Here is a 20,369-nt window from a genome sequence, read left to right on the forward strand (position 1 = left end):
TCATCAAGTTTGCGGATGACACCACCATACTAGGGCTCATTGACGAAAAAGGGGAGAATGAATACCGTAAGGAAATTGAGCAGATCCACAGGTGGTGCAAGGAAAACAAACTCGTACTAAATACGGCAAAAACTGTGGAACTGATTGTGTACTTTAGAAGGAATGCTCAGCCTCACAGACCGGTCTTCATTGATGGCACTGAGGTCTCCAGGGTACACAGCGCTCGGTTCCTAGGTACCACCATCACTGACAACTTGAAGTGGGATGTGAACACCTCCGTAACACAAAAGAAAGCCCAGCAGAGACTGTTCTTCCTGAGGCAGCTGAGGAAGTTTGGAATGCCGCGGGAACTAATGACTAACTTCTACACTGCCATCATTGAGTCTGTCCTCTGCTCCTCCATCATCGTCTGGTACTCCGGGGCAAATGCAAAAGACAAGCACAAACTCCAGAGAGTAATCAGTGCAGCCGAGAGGATCATCGGGTCTCCCCTGCCCCCCTGGACCTCCTCCATACATCTAGAATCACCTCCAGGGCAAACAGGATTATGCGAGACCCCTCCCACCCTGGCAGTCGTTTCTTCGACCCCCTTCCCTTAGGCCGCCGCTTCAGGTCCATTATCACCAAAACAACCAGGCATAGAAACACGTTCTTCCCCCAAGCAGTCCTCCTACTCAACTCAAGCTCTCTCTAAACTGACACCTGCAAATTTCCCTAAGCCGCCTCTGCGGACGAGAGTACGCAGCCCCCGGGATGTCCGCGGTTGGTTGCACTGCTCCACATGCTACCGTACCATGTCTGGCTTGATAAATTGTCTTGCCTAAACTCACCAAGAGTGTTATTTGTTGCATTACTGCTATTATTGTTTTTCATGTTTGTCATTATTGCACCATTGTAAATTGCCATTGCCATGTGTCCACAAATAATTCCGGGTGCGGCGCCTGCCGTACTTGGCGAATAAAGTTGATTCTGATTCTGATTCGAGAACTATCTCCTCTGTTTAGAGATAGTTCACAGATCTGTCAGTGACACTCCACCATTGGTGTCACTCACACTCTGGTCCTTCCCACTCTCAGCCTGACTCCTCCTCTTGGGGAACCTCAGGCCATTGGAGGGAGCCTGTTCTTTGGGCATAAGAGGTGGGGATATATCCAAGAACCTTCTCAAGTGAGAGGCTAGATGGATATATCAACTTAATACCATGTCCCCATTTGGTATAAACGAGGAAATTGATTGGTCAGGATTCTTGGGCTAATAACAATATGTTGAATAGACCTGTGATGAGTACTGTACTAGTGGTTCCTTGGTAAGGGTCATGATAGGCTGTATTATTCATGAATATGTTCCTTACTTATACTATATTTCTTTTTCTCTTTATATGTAGAGGTTATTGTTTGGGGAAAAACACCTTGATGGATTTGGTTTACACCGAGAAATATAACGTGGAGCAATGTGCAGTATCCCTGATGGACTCTGCCCCATGTAAAAATGACCATGGACCTTATTCTGAACTCTTGGATGGAGTTTCAGACCATGGACTTTGCATATATTCATGGACTTGGACATTCTTAAGGATTGGGGCAATTCTTGGAGTGGACTCCTTTGCCTGGCTATATATATGTAATGATCTGCTCTGCTGTCTGCACAGGCAGACAGCTTTTTGACCATTTTTTAGGTCTGAGTGCTGCAGGTCCCTGGAAAAGAGACCTGTCTTCACTCTGCAACTTACAGAGTTGCTGTTCTGGTGAGGAATTTGCATCCACTTGGCATGCAAATTGCTTAGCTTCTTCCTTGATGGCTTGCAGTATAAATACCATTTTCTCCCAGAATTCCCTGCTGGTCATGATGTTCCTGCTAACTTACCTGGAGTCTCAGCCCTTTGCAAATTGTTTGCTAATATTATCTGTATTGCCTAGTTCTGTCCATCTGTCTGTCTGTTTGGATCGCATTCGCCCTAGCGGTAGAGGTGGTGGTTCCTTCTGTATTCTGCCTTAGGAGTGTAGCCAGAGCAGTGGTTGCTACTGGCTGCTCCATCTGTCTGTCTGTCTGGAACAAACGCTTGCTGTCGTCTCGGTGAGGTAACCGTTTAGCAAGCATTCGCGTTCTCTTTTGTTTTCATTCTTCTTTGGTTAGTCAGGGTTGGTACGCTTTGTCGCTATTGTGCTTCTCGTGTGGCGACCGTGCCGTGCACGCGCTTTGTTGCTATTGCGCCTAATGTGTGGTGACCGCGTGTAGTTAGTCCTCTCTGCTCCTGTGTGTTGGATTACAGTTTGTTATCAGTTCTGTCTTTATTCTGTTCCTTTGCTCTGTCTTACTCAGTCTGGTGTCGCTATTAGGAATCGCCATTCTTGCGATTACGTTCCCACTTGGTTTTCGCTGTTGTGTGTTCACCGTCGCTGGGTGGCGACTAGATTGGGGGACACACATACATTCTGTCCCTGTGCTCACTCTCTCTCTCCAAGGGCTATCTTGCCCTGTATTGCTTCACCTCGTACAATTCCCATCTGGCATCTGTGGCAATGCAGAGGGTTTATTCCTCTGCACTCCACAGCTCCATCTGCCGGTGGGAATTCCCCTCTACAGGTGCATTGCACCTAAGCTGGGTTCTGTTATTTTATACGCTTGTGGAGGATTTCCGCAGTGTCAGCGCACATCTTGTGCGCTGACCACAGAAATAATTCCTCAATCGTTACAATATATAAAATAAGTTCTCTCTCCCTAATAAGGGAACCAGGCAGTTCTGCACATGCTCCAATAATGACTCGGGACTTTTTCATTTCAAGCTGGTGTTCCCCTTTAAGAGATGTTGCAATGTATTGTATGCGTATAATGCAAGGTTATGAATTTAATGAATGTACATATTTGATGCTGGTACTGCCTATTAGGACAGCATTGTGGGTGGTATACCATGTAGATATTTGATATTTGATTTCTTTTATCTGTCCTGTGTTCTTTCCTTTCTAGTAGCAATATATATTTACCTTCCGTGCGTTGCAGAGAAGCACTGAGTTCAGGCAGACTAGCACTTCCTTCTCCCTGTCCGTGACATCACTTCCGGTGATGTCACGGGTTACGTGCACACCTTCCGTGTCTCATTTAAACGCCGGCTTGCGGCGAAATAACACGGTTCCTCCTCTCCTTGACAAAGCGGGGTTGCGCCCGCGTAACTAGTGGGGTAGCTAGAGGGGATCTTCCGTCTCTCCTGCTGTACGCTTGCCTATCTACTCATCACCCGGCTAAGTATTAATACTATATACACCTTCCTATGCTTTTTATCTGTGGGCTGCTGCACTGTCGTGACTTTACCAGAGAGCATTTGTTGCACATGATGTTTACTTATGTTTGTTCCAGGAATGTTTTGCACTACTTAGCACTTTGTCCACAATAGTGACCATTATGGTTTGTTGGTATCAATATTGATTATTATATTGTATTTAGTAGGAGTTCTCAGTTTGTCAATTTTTTACTTTTTCTTAAAGCTATAGCACTGCACTTATATACTGAACCCGGGTTCAAACAGGCGGCAGGTTCTATTGAGAACCTGCAGCACTGCATATATACTGTGTTTATATACAGTGGAGGAAATTATTATTTGACCCCTCACTGATTTTGTAAGTTTGTCCAATGACAAAGAAATGAAAAGTCTCAGAACAGTATCAATTCAATGGTAGGTTTATTTTAACAGTGGCAGATAGCACATCAAAAGGAAAATCGAAAAAATAACCTTAAATAAAAGATAGCAACTGATTTGCATTTCATTGAGTGAAATAAGCATTTGAACCCTCTAACAATAAAAGACTTAATACTTAGTGGAAAAACCCTTGTTTGCAAGCACAGAGGTCAAACGTTTCTTGTAATTGATGACCAAGTTTGCACACATTTTAGGAGGAATGTTGGTCCACTCCTCTTTGCAGATCATCTCTAAATCCCTAAGGTTTCAGGGCTGTCTCTGTGCAACTCTGAGCTTGAGCTCCCTCCAGATTATGCGAGACCCCTCCCACCCTGGCAGTCGTTTCTTCGACCCCCTTCCCTTAGGCCGCCGCTTCAGGTCCATTATCACCAAAACAACCAGGCATAGAAACACGTTCTTCCCCCAAGCAGTCCTCCTACTCAACTCAAGCTCTCTCTAAACTGACACCTGCAAATTTCCCTAAGCCGCCTCTGCGGACGAGAGTACGCAGCCCCCGGGATGTCCGCGGTTGGTTGCACTGCTCCACATGCTACCGTACCATGTCTGGCTTGATAAATTGTCTTGCCTAAACTCACCAAGAGTGTTATTTGTTGCATTACTGCTATTATTGTTTTTCATGTTTGTCATTATTGCACCATTGTAAATTGCCATTGCCATGTGTCCACAAATAATTCCGGGTGCGGCGCCTGCCGTACTTGGCGAATAAAGTTGATTCTGATTCTGATTCGAGAACTATCTCCTCTGTTTAGAGATAGTTCACAGATCTGTCAGTGACACTCCACCATTGGTGTCACTCACACTCTGGTCCTTCCCACTCTCAGCCTGACTCCTCCTCTTGGGGAACCTCAGGCCATTGGAGGGAGCCTGTTCTTTGGGCATAAGAGGTGGGGATATATCCAAGAACCTTCTCAAGTGAGAGGCTAGATGGATATATCAACTTAATACCATGTCCCCATTTGGTATAAACGAGGAAATTGATTGGTCAGGATTCTTGGGCTAATAACAATATGTTGAATAGACCTGTGATGAGTACTGTACTAGTGGTTCCTTGGTAAGGGTCATGATAGGCTGTATTATTCATGAATATGTTCCTTACTTATACTATATTTCTTTTTCTCTTTATATGTAGAGGTTATTGTTTGGGGAAAAACACCTTGATGGATTTGGTTTACACCGAGAAATATAACGTGGAGCAATGTGCAGTATCCCTGATGGACTCTGCCCCATGTAAAAATGACCATGGACCTTATTCTGAACTCTTGGATGGAGTTTCAGACCATGGACTTTGCATATATTCATGGACTTGGACATTCTTAAGGATTGGGGCAATTCTTGGAGTGGACTCCTTTGCCTGGCTATATATATGTAATGATCTGCTCTGCTGTCTGCACAGGCAGACAGCTTTTTGACCATTTTTTAGGTCTGAGTGCTGCAGGTCCCTGGAAAAGAGACCTGTCTTCACTCTGCAACTTACAGAGTTGCTGTTCTGGTGAGGAATTTGCATCCACTTGGCATGCAAATTGCTTAGCTTCTTCCTTGATGGCTTGCAGTATAAATACCATTTTCTCCCAGAATTCCCTGCTGGTCATGATGTTCCTGCTAACTTACCTGGAGTCTCAGCCCTTTGCAAATTGTTTGCTAATATTATCTGTATTGCCTAGTTCTGTCCATCTGTCTGTCTGTTTGGATCGCATTCGCCCTAGCGGTAGAGGTGGTGGTTCCTTCTGTATTCTGCCTTAGGAGTGTAGCCAGAGCAGTGGTTGCTACTGGCTGCTCCATCTGTCTGTCTGTCTGGAACAAACGCTTGCTGTCGTCTCGGTGAGGTAACCGTTTAGCAAGCATTCGCGTTCTCTTTTGTTTTCATTCTTCTTTGGTTAGTCAGGGTTGGTACGCTTTGTCGCTATTGTGCTTCTCGTGTGGCGACCGTGCCGTGCACGCGCTTTGTTGCTATTGCGCCTAATGTGTGGTGACCGCGTGTAGTTAGTCCTCTCTGCTCCTGTGTGTTGGATTACAGTTTGTTATCAGTTCTGTCTTTATTCTGTTCCTTTGCTCTGTCTTACTCAGTCTGGTGTCGCTATTAGGAATCGCCATTCTTGCGATTACGTTCCCACTTGGTTTTCGCTGTTGTGTGTTCACCGTCGCTGGGTGGCGACTAGATTGGGGGACACACATACATTCTGTCCCTGTGCTCACTCTCTCTCTCCAAGGGCTATCTTGCCCTGTATTGCTTCACCTCGTACAATTCCCATCTGGCATCTGTGGCAATGCAGAGGGTTTATTCCTCTGCACTCCACAGCTCCATCTGCCGGTGGGAATTCCCCTCTACAGGTGCATTGCACCTAAGCTGGGTTCTGTTATTTTATACGCTTGTGGAGGATTTCCGCAGTGTCAGCGCACATCTTGTGCGCTGACCACAGAAATAATTCCTCAATCGTTACAATATATAAAATAAGTTCTCTCTCCCTAATAAGGGAACCAGGCAGTTCTGCACATGCTCCAATAATGACTCGGGACTTTTTCATTTCAAGCTGGTGTTCCCCTTTAAGAGATGTTGCAATGTATTGTATGCGTATAATGCAAGGTTATGAATTTAATGAATGTACATATTTGATGCTGGTACTGCCTATTAGGACAGCATTGTGGGTGGTATACCATGTAGATATTTGATATTTGATTTCTTTTATCTGTCCTGTGTTCTTTCCTTTCTAGTAGCAATATATATTTACCTTCCGTGCGTTGCAGAGAAGCACTGAGTTCAGGCAGACTAGCACTTCCTTCTCCCTGTCCGTGACATCACTTCCGGTGATGTCACGGGTTACGTGCACACCTTCCGTGTCTCATTTAAACGCCGGCTTGCGGCGAAATAACACGGTTCCTCCTCTCCTTGACAAAGCGGGGTTGCGCCCGCGTAACTAGTGGGGTAGCTAGAGGGGATCTTCCGTCTCTCCTGCTGTACGCTTGCCTATCTACTCATCACCCGGCTAAGTATTAATACTATATACACCTTCCTATGCTTTTTATCTGTGGGCTGCTGCACTGTCGTGACTTTACCAGAGAGCATTTGTTGCACATGATGTTTACTTATGTTTGTTCCAGGAATGTTTTGCACTACTTAGCACTTTGTCCACAATAGTGACCATTATGGTTTGTTGGTATCAATATTGATTATTATATTGTATTTAGTAGGAGTTCTCAGTTTGTCAATTTTTTACTTTTTCTTAAAGCTATAGCACTGCACTTATATACTGAACCCGGGTTCAAACAGGCGGCAGGTTCTATTGAGAACCTGCAGCACTGCATATATACTGTGTTTATATACAGTGGAGGAAATTATTATTTGACCCCTCACTGATTTTGTAAGTTTGTCCAATGACAAAGAAATGAAAAGTCTCAGAACAGTATCAATTCAATGGTAGGTTTATTTTAACAGTGGCAGATAGCACATCAAAAGGAAAATCGAAAAAATAACCTTAAATAAAAGATAGCAACTGATTTGCATTTCATTGAGTGAAATAAGCATTTGAACCCTCTAACAATAAAAGACTTAATACTTAGTGGAAAAACCCTTGTTTGCAAGCACAGAGGTCAAACGTTTCTTGTAATTGATGACCAAGTTTGCACACATTTTAGGAGGAATGTTGGTCCACTCCTCTTTGCAGATCATCTCTAAATCCCTAAGGTTTCAGGGCTGTCTCTGTGCAACTCTGAGCTTGAGCTCCCTCCATAGGTTTTCTATTGGATTAAGGTCCAGAGACTGACTAGGCCACTCTATGACCTTAATGTGCTTCTTCTTGAGCCACTCCTTTGTTGCCTTTGCTGTATGTTTTGGGTCATTGTCGTGCTGGAACACCCATCCACGACCCATTTTCAGTTTCCTGGCAGTGGGAAGGAGGTTGTCGTTCAGGATTTCACGATACATGGCTCCGTCCATTTTCCCGTTATTGCGATTAAGTTGTCCTGTGCCCTTAGCAGAAAAACACCCCCAAAGCAAAATGTTTCCACCCCCATGCTTGACGGTGGGGACGGTGTTTTGGGGGTCATAGGCAGCATTTTTCTTCCTCCAAACACAGCGAGTTGAGTTAATGCCAAAGAGCTCTATTTTGGTCTCATCAGACCCCACAGCACCTTCTCCCAGTCACTCACAGAATCATTCAGGTGTTCATTAGCAAACTTCAGACGGGCCTGCACATGTGCCTTCTTGAGCAGGGGGACCTTGCGAGCCCTGCAGGATTTTAATCCATTGCGGTGTAATGTGTTTCCAATGGTTTTCTTGGTGACTGTGGTCCCTGCTAATTTGAGGTCATTCCCTAACTTCTCCCGTGTAGTTCTAGGATGCTTTTTCACCTTTCTCAGAACCATTGACACCCCACGAGGTGAGATCTTGCGTGGAGCCCCAGAGTGAGGTCGATTGATGGTCATTTTGTGCTCCTTCCATTTACGAACAATCGCACCAACAGTTGTCACCTTCTCTCCCAGCTTCTTGCTAATGGTTTTGTAGCCCATTCCAGCCTTGTGCAGGTCTACAATTTTGTCTCTGACATCCTTGGGCAGCTCTTTGGTCTTTCCCATGTTGGAGAGTTTGGAGTCTGCTTGATTGATTGATTCTGTGGACAGGTGTCTTTTATACAGGTGACTAGTTAAGACAGGTGTCCTTAATGAGGGTGACTAATTGAGTAGAAGTGTCTAACCACTCTGTGGGAGCCAGAACTCTTAATAGTTGGTAGGGGTTCAAAAACTTATTTCACTCAATGAAATGCAAATCAGTTGCTATCTTTTATTCAAGGTTATTTTTTCGATTTTCTTTTTGATGTGCTATCTGCCACTGTTAAAATAAACCTACCATTGAAATGATACTGTTCTGAGACTTTTCATTTCTTTGTCATTGGACAAACTTACAAAATCAGTGAGGGGTCAAATAATTATTTCCTCCACTGTATATATATATATACTAGGTGGCCTAATCCCGTTTAAAAATGGGCTCTAGGTCTGTGTGGAATCCCCCTCCCCTCCCACCTCCCCTCCCCTTTCCTCTCCTCCCCTCCCCTTTCCTCTCCTCCCCTTTCCTCTCCTCCCCTTCCACCTCCTCTCCTGCAACCTCCCACCTCTCCTCCACTCCCCTTCCACTCTCCGCCGCAGTATCACAGCGGGCGCATGCGCCCACCCGACGCCCGCCCGCTGCGCGCAAAGCCCGCCGCGCGCACATCACCCGCCCGCCGCAGACCCGCCGCACACTCGTCTCCCTGGTCCCACGCTATCCCTGTGTAGCGTTGTCCGTGCGGTGCACATGCGCACATCGGTTCAGCGCGGACAACGCTACACAGGGACAGCGCACGGACACTTAGGTTTTATTATAGAGGATTTGAGCAAGAATCATTTTTCAGCATGGAGATGTTTTATGGGATGTTTTAATCATGTTTTTATATCATTTGTTGGGAGTGAATCCCTGCTGTATATTTTGCCATTAGATAGATCGTGTGTAATAAAGATATTTTGTAGTTTGTTTAATGGTGGTGTTGAGTGGTGCTTGTTCTGGGGTTTCTTTTTCTTGGTGCATACAGATAAGCAGGCAGCAGGTTGGTCCATGTGTACAAGGCTTTAGAATGACATCAGACCAGTCTTTTTAGGTGTCCAACAAATGCTTTGATATGTTTAATGGTTTAGAGTAGACATTTAATCTTACATTTCCTACCACTTTAATATTGAGTCAGCTAATACGCTGGGACATTCAGAGACTGATACTGAGGAGGGCAGCTATGACAAGCAAGACTGGAAGAACCGGAAGGACAGAACTTGAATTTGGTGGACTTTCTCCATAACATTCGGTCTTTGCGTTGTCACTTCCGAGGTACAGATTGCAGGCAGATCTTGTAGCACATCCGGCCATGGTCACTGAACCTGAGGAGATAAATAAAGGCAAATCATATTATCCAGTTGCTAGAATCACCAACAAGGGGGCAAAACAGCTCTTTTTCTATCGCTCTAGTGTCAGATAAAATGCGTGCACTGCAGAATCAGTTGTACGGCTGTAATGATGTTCCATCGCTGGGCAAATGTCCACCATGGCAGTCAGCTGTGTGTCCAGTCATTTATTTATTATTTATTTATTGTATTTATAAAGCGCCAACATATTACGCATGATGTAGGTTGGGACTCAACAAGGAACCATGTCTGGGGCTTCTTAAAGGGGACTTTAAGAGGTACTAAGAGAGAGTCTGAAACCATAATAAAAATGGCTTTTTACCTTATATTCAGCGGGGGCATGTTTGCCCTGCTAAAACGCTGCTGTCCTGCGGCATAACGAGGGTCCTTTACCCCTCAAATCCCCCCTGCAAAATCCATGACTTTCTTGGTCGTGGATTTTGCTGCCCCTGTGCCCCTGTGCGCTTCCGTGTGAGGCGGGGCTATGAGCTGCAGCCCTGCCTCTCAGCGCGTCTATCAGCGGCAGATCTCAGAGAAGGAAAACTGAGAGGGGCGGGGCAGAGGCGGAGATCCGCCTCTGATAGACACGTGTGAGGCAGGGCTGCAGCTCATAGCCCTGCCTCTCAGCGCGTCTATCAGCGGCAGATCTCCGCCTCTCCCCCGCCCTTCTCAGAGAAGGAAGACCGAGAGGGGCGGGGCAGAGGCGGAGATCCGCCTCTGATAGACACGTATGAGGCAGGGCTGCAGCTCATAGCCCTGCCTCACACGGAAGCGCTCCCCGGAGGTAGCAGGGGGGATTTGAGGGGTAAAGACCCTCGTTATGCCGCGGGATAGCGGCGTTTAGCAGGGGCAATCATGCAATATCGCTAATGCAGATGGGAACGTGAAGAAGGAGACGCATGGCCAGGCCTGCGCAGCCGTAGTGAGCCTGTCGGCCAAAAACAAAACTAGCTGGCGGCGGAGGACAGGAGGATCTGATGGTGACTGCGAGGGGACGGACTGCTGCAGGGGCCTGGTACAAGTCCCAGGTGACTAAAACTGATGTTTGTTGTTAGGCTTAAAGAGACACTGAAGCGAAAAAATATATATGATATAGTGAATTGGTTGTGTACTATGAATAATTACTAGAAGATTAGCAGCAAAGAAAATATTCTCATACTTTTATTTTCAGGTATATAGTGTTTTTTCTAACATTGCATCATTCTATAATATGTGCAGATTACACAACACTCTGCATTCAAAATGATTCTTTCAGAGCAGTCTGTGAAGTAATGACCTCTCCTCTGGCAGAGAAAAAGTAAATAGTTCAATAACAGTTGAGATAATAAAAGTCAGAAAACAGCCCTCTCCACGACTTTGAAAGTCGTAGAGATAATGGCTTTTTTGTATAGAGATAACAACTGGAGTTTCTTAACTCTTCCTGTACTGGAAACAATTAGACTGATGTATCTGATCTTAAAGCGGAATATAACCCTGCATTTCAACTTTGCTCTAAAACATTATTTACAGTATATTATATGCAACCAGCATTTTTTTTACTAGACCAGCATTGGAAGGGTTACACAGAGCTTTAAAGTTCCTGGAGATTTCTGCAGACGCATCCGAAGCTGAAATAGATACATTTATGTAAACAAAATGTATCTAAGTGTTGAATGTTACACACTTTGGCTGTCCTCCAGCTCAGTCAGAGAGAGTGAGTCACATTCAACACTTAGATACATTTATGTAAACAAAATGTATCTATTTCAGCTTCGGATGCGTCTGCAGAAATCTCCAGGAACTTTAAAACTCTGTGTAACCCTTCCAATGCTGGTCTAGTAAAAAAAAAATGCTGGTTGCATATAATATACTGTAAATAATGTTTTAGAGCAAAGTTGAAATGCAGGGTTTTATTCCGCTTTAATTAATGTTTTATTTCTTAGCTGTACTACACATACAAATCATAATATCATAGTTTTTTTTTCGCTTCAGTGTCTCTTTAAGGATCCCTTTAAAGGGGACTCCCAGATGCCATCATGAAAGGGCGTCGTCAGCCCCCACCTCTTCCTGGGGCGCCGAAAGTGGGGAAGAGCCCATTGTCCATGGGTTGGACAAGATATCTGGGGGAGAGGGGGAGGATTGGCCACCCCTCTTTCCCCGAGCCCCCCTTACCATGGACCATACGGGCTGGTATAGCTCAGGGTGCGAAGCCCCACGTACCCAGGGATCCCCATTCTGACTATCCCAGCCTGCATGGGGGACAAGGGGTTACAGAGGCTCGGGAGGGGGGACCCCACAGCATTTTTTAAAATAAATTTATATATATATATGTTTTTTTTAAATATTTCCCAAATTCTGAACATATATAAATAAAAAATAAAAATAAATACATTTATATACATGTTAATATATTATCTGTCATTTTACCTCTAAATTTAACATTTCGATTTTCCCTTCCCGAACACACTCAGCCCTTCCCCCAAAACTCCCCCCTCCCCCCAACACTCACCCCTCCCCCCCAACACACTCAGTCCTTCCCCCAACACTCACCTATTCCCCCAACACTCACCCCTCCCCCAACACTCCCCCCAACACTCCCCCCTCCCCCCAACACTCACCCCTCCCACCAACACTCACCTCTCCCCCCCAACACACTCAGCCCTTCCCCCAACACTCCCCCCTCCCCTCAACACACTCCCCCCTCCCCCAACACTCACCTCGCTCATCCAGCTGAGGGCTGTAGTAGGTGAAGCACTGGTTCTCACTGCCGCGGCACTGCACATTCCTGTACTCCTTACATGTCACATTAAGACATCCCTGACAGACAAGTCCATTAGGAGAAGCTCCACCCACCACTGACCAATCTGCACAGAGAGAAGGAGAGCAAATTCAGGACAGCGATCTCAGTGCCAGACACCTCACAGGGCCCACAATCCCAGCAGCAGACACCTCACAGGGGCCACAATCCCAGCAGCAGACACCTCACAGGGGCCACAATCCCAGCAGCAGACACCTCACAGGGGCCACAATCTCAGCAGCAGACACCTCACAGGGGCCACAATCCCAGCAGCAGACACCTCACAGGGGCCACAATCTCAGCAGCAGACACCTCACAGGGACCACAATCTCAGCAGCAGACACCTCACAGGGGCCACAATCCCAGCAGCAAACATCTCACAGGGGCCAAAATCCCAGCAGCAGAAACCTCACAGGGGCCACAATCCAAGCAGCAGACACCTCACAGTGGCCACAATCCCAGCAGCAGACACCTCACAGGGGCCACAATCTCAGCAGCAGACACCTCACAGGGGCCACAATCCCAGCAGCAGATACCTCACAGGGGCCATAATCCCAGCAGCAGACACCTCACAGGGGCCACAATCCCAGCAACAGACACCTCACAGGGGCCACAATCCCAGTTGCAGACACCTCACAGGGGCCACAATCTCAGCAGCAGACACCTAACAGGGGCCATAATCTCAGCAGCAGACACCTCCCAGGGGCCACAATCCCAGCAGCAGAGACCTCACAGGGGCCACAATCCCAGCAGCAGACACCTCACAGGGGCCACAATCTCATCAGCAGACACCTCACAGGGGGCACAATCTCAGCAGAAGACACCTCACAGGGACCACAATCTCAGCAGCAGACACCTCACAGGGGCCACAATCTCAGCAGCAGTGACCTCACAGGGGCCACAATCCCAGCAGCAAACACCTCACAGGGGTCACAATCCCAGCAGCAGAAACCTCACAGGGGCCACAATCTCAGCAGCACACACCTCACAGGGGCCACAATCTCAGCAGCACATACCTCACAGGGGCCACAATCTCAGCAGAACACACCTCACAGGGGTCACAATCTCAGCAACAAACATCTCACAGGGGTCACAATCCCAGCAGCAAAAACCTCACAGGGGCCACAATCTCAGCAGCAGACACCTCACAGGGACCACAATCTCAGCAGCAAACACCTCACAGGGGTCACAATCCCAGCAGCAAAAACCTCACAGGGGCCACAATCTAAGCAGCAGACACCTCACAGGGACCACAATCTCAGCAGCAAACACCTCACAGGGGTCACAATCCCAGCAGCAGAAACATCACAGGGGCCACAATCTCAGCAGCAGAAACCTCACAGGGACCACAATCCCAGCAGCAAACACTTCACAGGGGTCACAATCCCAGCAGCAGAAACATCACAGGGGCCACAATCTCAGCAGCAGAAACCTCACAGAGTCCACAATCCCAGCAGCAGAAACCTCACAGGGGTCACAATTTCAGCAGCAGACAACTCACAGGGGCCACAATCCCAGCAGCAGACAACTCACAGGGGCCACAATCTCAGCAGCAGATACCTCACGGGGCCACAATCTTACCACCAGACAGCTCACAGGGGTCACAATCTTAGCAGCAGACAACTCACAGGGGCCACAATCTCAGCAGCAGACACCTCACAGGGACCACAATCCCAGCAGCAGACACCTCACAGGGACCACAGCCTCAGCAGCAGACACCTCACAGGGGCCACAATCTCAGCAGCAGACAGCTCACAGGGGCCACAATCCCAGCAGCAGACACCTCACAGGGGTCACAATCCCAGCAGCAGAAACCTCACAGGGGTCACAATCTCAGCAGCAGAAACCTCACAGGGACCACAATCCCAGCAGCAAACACTTCACAGGGGTCACAATCCCAGCAGCAGAAACCTCACAGGGTCCACAATCCCAGCAGCAGAAACCTCACAGGGGTCACAATTTCAGCAGCAGACAACTCACAGGGGCCACAATCCCAGCAGCAGACAACTCACGGGCCACAATCTCAGCAGCAGATACCTCACGGGGCCACAATCTTACCACCAGACAACTCACAGGGGCCACAATCCCAGCAGCAGACACCTCACAGGGACCACAATCCCAGCAGCAGACACCTCACAGGGACCACAATCTCAGCAGCAGACACCTCACAGGGGCCACAATCTCAGCAGCAGACAGCTCACAGGGGCCACAATCCCAGCAGCAGACACCTCACAGGGACCACAATCTCAGCAGCAGACACCTCACAGGGGCCACAATCTCAGCAGCAGACAGCTCACAGGGGCCACAATCCCAGCAGCAGACACCTCACAGGGGCCAAAATCTCAGCAGCAGACACCTCACAGGGGCCACAATCTCAGCAGCAGACACCTCACAGGGGCCACAATCTCAGCAGCAGACACCTCACAGGGGCCACAATCTCAGCAGCAGACACCTCACAGGGGCCACAATCTCAGCAGCAGACACCTCACAGGGACCATAATCTCAGCAGCAGACACCTCACAGAGGCCACAATCTCAGCAGCAGACACCTCACAGGGACCACAATCCCAGCAGCAGAAACCTCACAGGGGCCACAATCCCAGCAGCAGACACCTCACAGGGGCCACAATCTCAGCAGCTGACACCTCACAGGGACCACAATCTCAGCAGCAGACACCTCACAGGGACCATAATCTCAGCAGCAGACACCTCACAGGGGCCACAATCTCAGCAGCAGACACCTCACAGAGGCCACAATCTCAGCAGCAGACACCTCACAGGGACCATAATCTCAGCAGCAGACACCTCACAGGGGCCACAATCTCAGCAGCAGACACCTCACAGAGGCCACAATCTCAGCAGCAGACACCTCACAGGGACCATAATCTCAGCAGCAGACACCTCACAGAGGCCACAATCTCAGCAGCAGACACCTCACAGGGACCATAATCTCAGCAGCAGACACCTCACAGGGGCCACAATCTCAGCAGCAGACACCTCACAGAGGCCACAATCTCAGCAGCAGACACCTCACAGAGGCCACAATCTCAGCAGCAGACACCTCACAGGGGCCACAATCTCAGCAGCAGTGACCTCACAGGGGCCACAATCCCAGCAGCAGTGACCTCACAGGGGCCACAATCCCAGCAGCAGTGACCTCACAGAGGCCACAATCTCAGCAACAGACACCTCACAGGGGCCACAATCCCAGCAGCAGAAACCTCACAGAGGCCACAATCTCAGCAGCAGACACCTCACAGGGGCCACAATCTCAGCAGCAGACACCTCACAGGGGCCACAATCTCAGCAGCAGACACCTCAATCTCAGCAGCAGATACCTCACAGAGGCCACAATCTCAGCAGCAGACACCTCACAGGGGCCACAATCTCAGCAGCAGACACCTCACAGGGGTCACAATCTCAGCAACAGACACCTCACAGGGGCCACAATCCCAGCAGCAGACACCTCACAGGGGCCACAATCTCAGCAGCAGATACCTCACAGGGGCCACAATCTCAGCAGCAGACACCTCACAGGGGCCACAATCTCAGCAGCAGACACCTCACAGAGGCCACAATCTCAGCAGCAGACACCTCACAGGGGTCACAATCTCAGCAACAGACACCTCACAGGGGCCACAATCCCAGCAGCAGACACCTCACAGGGGCCACAATCTCAGCAGCAGATACCTCACAGGGGCCACAATCTCAGCAACAGACACCTCACAGGGGCCACAATCCCAGCAGCAGACACCTCACAGGGACCACAATCTCAGCAGCAGACACCTCACAGGGACCACAATCTCAGCAGCAGACACCTCACAGGGACCACAATCCCAGCAGCAGACACCTCACAGGGGCCACAAGCAGCAGATACCTCACAGGGGCCACAATCTCAGCAGCAGAGACCTCACAGGGGTCACAATCTCAGCAAAAGACACCTCACAGGGGCCACAATCCCAGCAGCAGACACCTCACAGGGGCCACAATCTCAGCAGCAGACACCTCACAGGGGCCACAATCCCAGTAGCAGACACCTCACAGGGGTCACAATCCCAGCAGCAGACACCTCACAGGGGCCACAATCCCAGCAGCAGACACCTCACAGGGGCCACAATCTCAGCAGCAGACACCTCACAGGGGCCACAATCCCAGCAGCAGAAACCTCACAGGGACCATAATCCCAGCAGCAGACACCTCACAGGGACCACAATCTCAGCAGCAGACACCTCACAGGGGCCACAATCTGAGCAGCAGACACCTCACAGGGGCCACAATCTCAGCAGCAGACACCTCACAAAGGCCACAATCTCAGCAGCAGACACCTCACAGGGGCCACAATCTCAGCAGCAGACACCTCAAAGGGGCCACAATCCCAGCAGCAGACACCTCACAGGGGCCACAATCTCAGCAGCAGACACCTCACAGGGACCACAAGCTCAGCAGCAGACACCTCACAGGGGTCACAATCCCAGCAGCAGACACCTCACAGGGGCCACAATCCCAGCAGAAGACACCTCACAGGGGCCACAATCCCAGCAGCAGTAACCTCACAGGGACCACAATCTCAGCAGCAGTGACCTCACAGGGGCCACAATCCCAGCAGCAGATACCTCACAGGGGTCACAATCTCAGCAGCAGATACCTCACAGGGGTCACAATCTCAGCAGCAGACACCTCACAGGGGCCACAATCCCAGCAGCAGACACCTCACAGGGGCCACAATCCCAGCAAACACCTCACAGGGGCCACAATCTCAGCAGCAGACACCTCACAGGGACCACAATCTCAGCAGCAGAAACCTCACAGGGACCACAATCTCAGCAGCAGACACCTCACAGAGGCCACAATCTCAGCAGCAGACACCTCACAGGGGCCACAATCCCAGCAGCAGACACCTCACAGGGGCCACAATCCCAGCAGCAGACACCTCACAGGGGGCACAATCCCAGCAGCAGACACCTCACAGGGGCCACAATCCCAGCAGAAGACACCTCACAGGGGCCACAATCCCAGCAGCAGTAACCTCACAGGGGTCACAATCTCAGCAGCAGACACCTCACAGGGGCCACAATCCCAGCAGCAGACAACTCACAGGGGCCACAATCTCAGCAGCAGATACCTCACGGGGCCACAATCTTACCACCAGACAGCTCACAGGGGTCACAATCTTAGCAGCAGACAACTCACAGGGGCCACAATCTCAGCAGCAGACACCTCACAGGGACCACAATCCCAGCAGCAGACACCTCACAGGGACCACAGCCTCAGCAGCAGACACCTCACAGGGGCCACAATCTCAGCAGCAGACAGCTCACAGGGGCCACAATCCCAGCAGCAGACACCTCACAGGGGTCACAATCCCAGCAGCAGAAACCTCACAGGGGTCACAATCTCAGCAGCAGAAACCTCACAGGGACCACAATCCCAGCAGCAAACACTTCACAGGGGTCACAATCCCAGCAGCAGAAACCTCACAGGGTCCACAATCCCAGCAGCAGAAACCTCACAGGGGTCACAATTTCAGCAGCAGACAACTCACAGGGGCCACAATCCCAGCAGCAGACAACTCACGGGCCACAATCTCAGCAGCAGATACCTCACGGGGCCACAATCTTACCACCAGACAACTCACAGGGGCCACAATCCCAGCAGCAGACACCTCACAGGGACCACAATCCCAGCAGCAGACACCTCACAGGGACCACAATCTCAGCAGCAGACACCTCACAGGGGCCACAATCTCAGCAGCAGACAGCTCACAGGGGCCACAATCCCAGCAGCAGACACCTCACAGGGACCACAATCTCAGCAGCAGACACCTCACAGGGGCCACAATCTCAGCAGCAGACAGCTCACAGGGGCCACAATCCCAGCAGCAGACACCTCACAGGGGCCAAAATCTCAGCAGCAGACACCTCACAGGGGCCACAATCTCAGCAGCAGACACCTCACAGGGGCCACAATCTCAGCAGCAGACACCTCACAGGGGCCACAATCTCAGCAGCAGACACCTCACAGGGGCCACAATCTCAGCAGCAGACACCTCACAGGGACCATAATCTCAGCAGCAGACACCTCACAGAGGCCACAATCTCAGCAGCAGACACCTCACAGGGACCACAATCCCAGCAGCAGAAACCTCACAGGGGCCACAATCCCAGCAGCAGACACCTCACAGGGGCCACAATCTCAGCAGCTGACACCTCACAGGGACCACAATCTCAGCAGCAGACACCTCACAGGGACCATAATCTCAGCAGCAGACACCTCACAGGGGCCACAATCTCAGCAGCAGACACCTCACAGAGGCCACAATCTCAGCAGCAGACACCTCACAGGGACCATAATCTCAGCAGCAGACACCTCACAGGGGCCACAATCTCAGCAGCAGACACCTCACAGAGGCCACAATCTCAGCAGCAGACACCTCACAGGGACCATAATCTCAGCAGCAGACACCTCACAGAGGCCACAATCTCAGCAGCAGACACCTCACAGGGACCATAATCTCAGCAGCAGACACCTCACAGGGGCCACAATCTCAGCAGCAGACACCTCACAGAGGCCACAATCTCAGCAGCAGACACCTCACAGAGGCCACAATCTCAGCAGCAGACACCTCACAGGGGCCACAATCTCAGCAGCAGTGACCTCACAGGGGCCACAATCCCAGCAGCAGTGACCTCACAGGGGCCACAATCCCAGCAGCAGTGACCTCACAGAGGCCACAATCTCAGCAACAGACACCTCACAGGGGCCACAATCCCAGCAGCAGAAACCTCACAGAGGCCACAATCTCAGCAGCAGACACCTCACAGGGGCCACAATCTCAGCAGCAGACACCTCACAGGGGCCACAATCTCAGCAGCAGACACCTCAATCTCAGCAGCAGATACCTCACAGAGGCCACAATCTCAGCAGCAGACACCTCACAGGGGCCACAATCTCAGCAGCAGACACCTCACAGGGGTCACAATCTCAGCAACAGACACCTCACAGGGGCCACAATCCCAGCAGCAGACACCTCACAGGGGCCACAATCTCAGCAGCAGATACCTCACAGGGGCCACAATCTCAGCAGCAGACACCTCACAGGGGCCACAATCTCAGCAGCAGACACCTCACAGAGGCCACAATCTCAGCAGCAGACACCTCACAGGGGTCACAATCTCAGCAACAGACACCTCACAGGGGCCACAATCCCAGCAGCAGACACCTCACAGGGGCCACAATCTCAGCAGCAGATACCTCACAGGGGCCACAATCTCAGCAACAGACACCTCACAGGGGCCACAATCCCAGCAGCAGACACCTCACAGGGACCACAATCTCAGCAGCAGACACCTCACAGGGACCACAATCTCAGCAGCAGACACCTCACAGGGACCACAATCCCAGCAGCAGACACCTCACAGGGGCCACAAGCAGCAGATACCTCACAGGGGCCACAATCTCAGCAGCAGAGACCTCACAGGGGTCACAATCTCAGCAAAAGACACCTCACAGGGGCCACAATCCCAGCAGCAGACACCTCACAGGGGCCACAATCTCAGCAGCAGACACCTCACAGGGGCCACAATCCCAGTAGCAGACACCTCACAGGGGTCACAATCCCAGCAGCAGACACCTCACAGGGGCCACAATCCCAGCAGCAGACACCTCACAGGGGCCACAATCTCAGCAGCAGACACCTCACAGGGGCCACAATCCCAGCAGCAGAAACCTCACAGGGACCATAATCCCAGCAGCAGACACCTCACAGGGACCACAATCTCAGCAGCAGACACCTCACAGGGGCCACAATCTGAGCAGCAGACACCTCACAGGGGCCACAATCTCAGCAGCAGACACCTCACAAAGGCCACAATCTCAGCAGCAGACACCTCACAGGGGCCACAATCTCAGCAGCAGACACCTCAAAGGGGCCACAATCCCAGCAGCAGACACCTCACAGGGGCCACAATCTCAGCAGCAGACACCT

General features: G+C 50.2%; 1 protein-coding gene across 3 annotated transcripts in view; it reads right to left on the reverse strand.

The window, feature by feature from the left end:
• Positions 1-9,323: 9,323 nt before the first annotated feature.
• The window catches only part of LOC137519290 (phospholipase A2 inhibitor NAI-like), a 97,652-nt gene continuing 86,606 nt past the window's right edge, over positions 9,324-20,369 (reverse strand). For 2 of the 3 annotated variants that reach the window (XM_068238233.1, XM_068238235.1), the window contains 2 exons: positions 12,307-12,453; positions 9,324-9,586 (listed from right to left, as the gene is read on the reverse strand). In XM_068238233.1, coding sequence (XP_068094334.1) covers positions 9,417-9,586; positions 12,307-12,453 — 317 coding nt within the window. In that variant the 3' untranslated portion in view covers positions 9,324-9,416. The remainder of the gene's footprint in view (positions 9,587-12,306; positions 12,454-20,369) is intronic. The other variant, XM_068238234.1, reaches the window with a different exon arrangement.

This window comes from Hyperolius riggenbachi, chromosome 5 (assembly GCF_040937935.1).
Source record: "Hyperolius riggenbachi isolate aHypRig1 chromosome 5, aHypRig1.pri, whole genome shotgun sequence".
NCBI lineage: Eukaryota > Metazoa > Chordata > Amphibia > Anura > Hyperoliidae > Hyperolius > Hyperolius riggenbachi.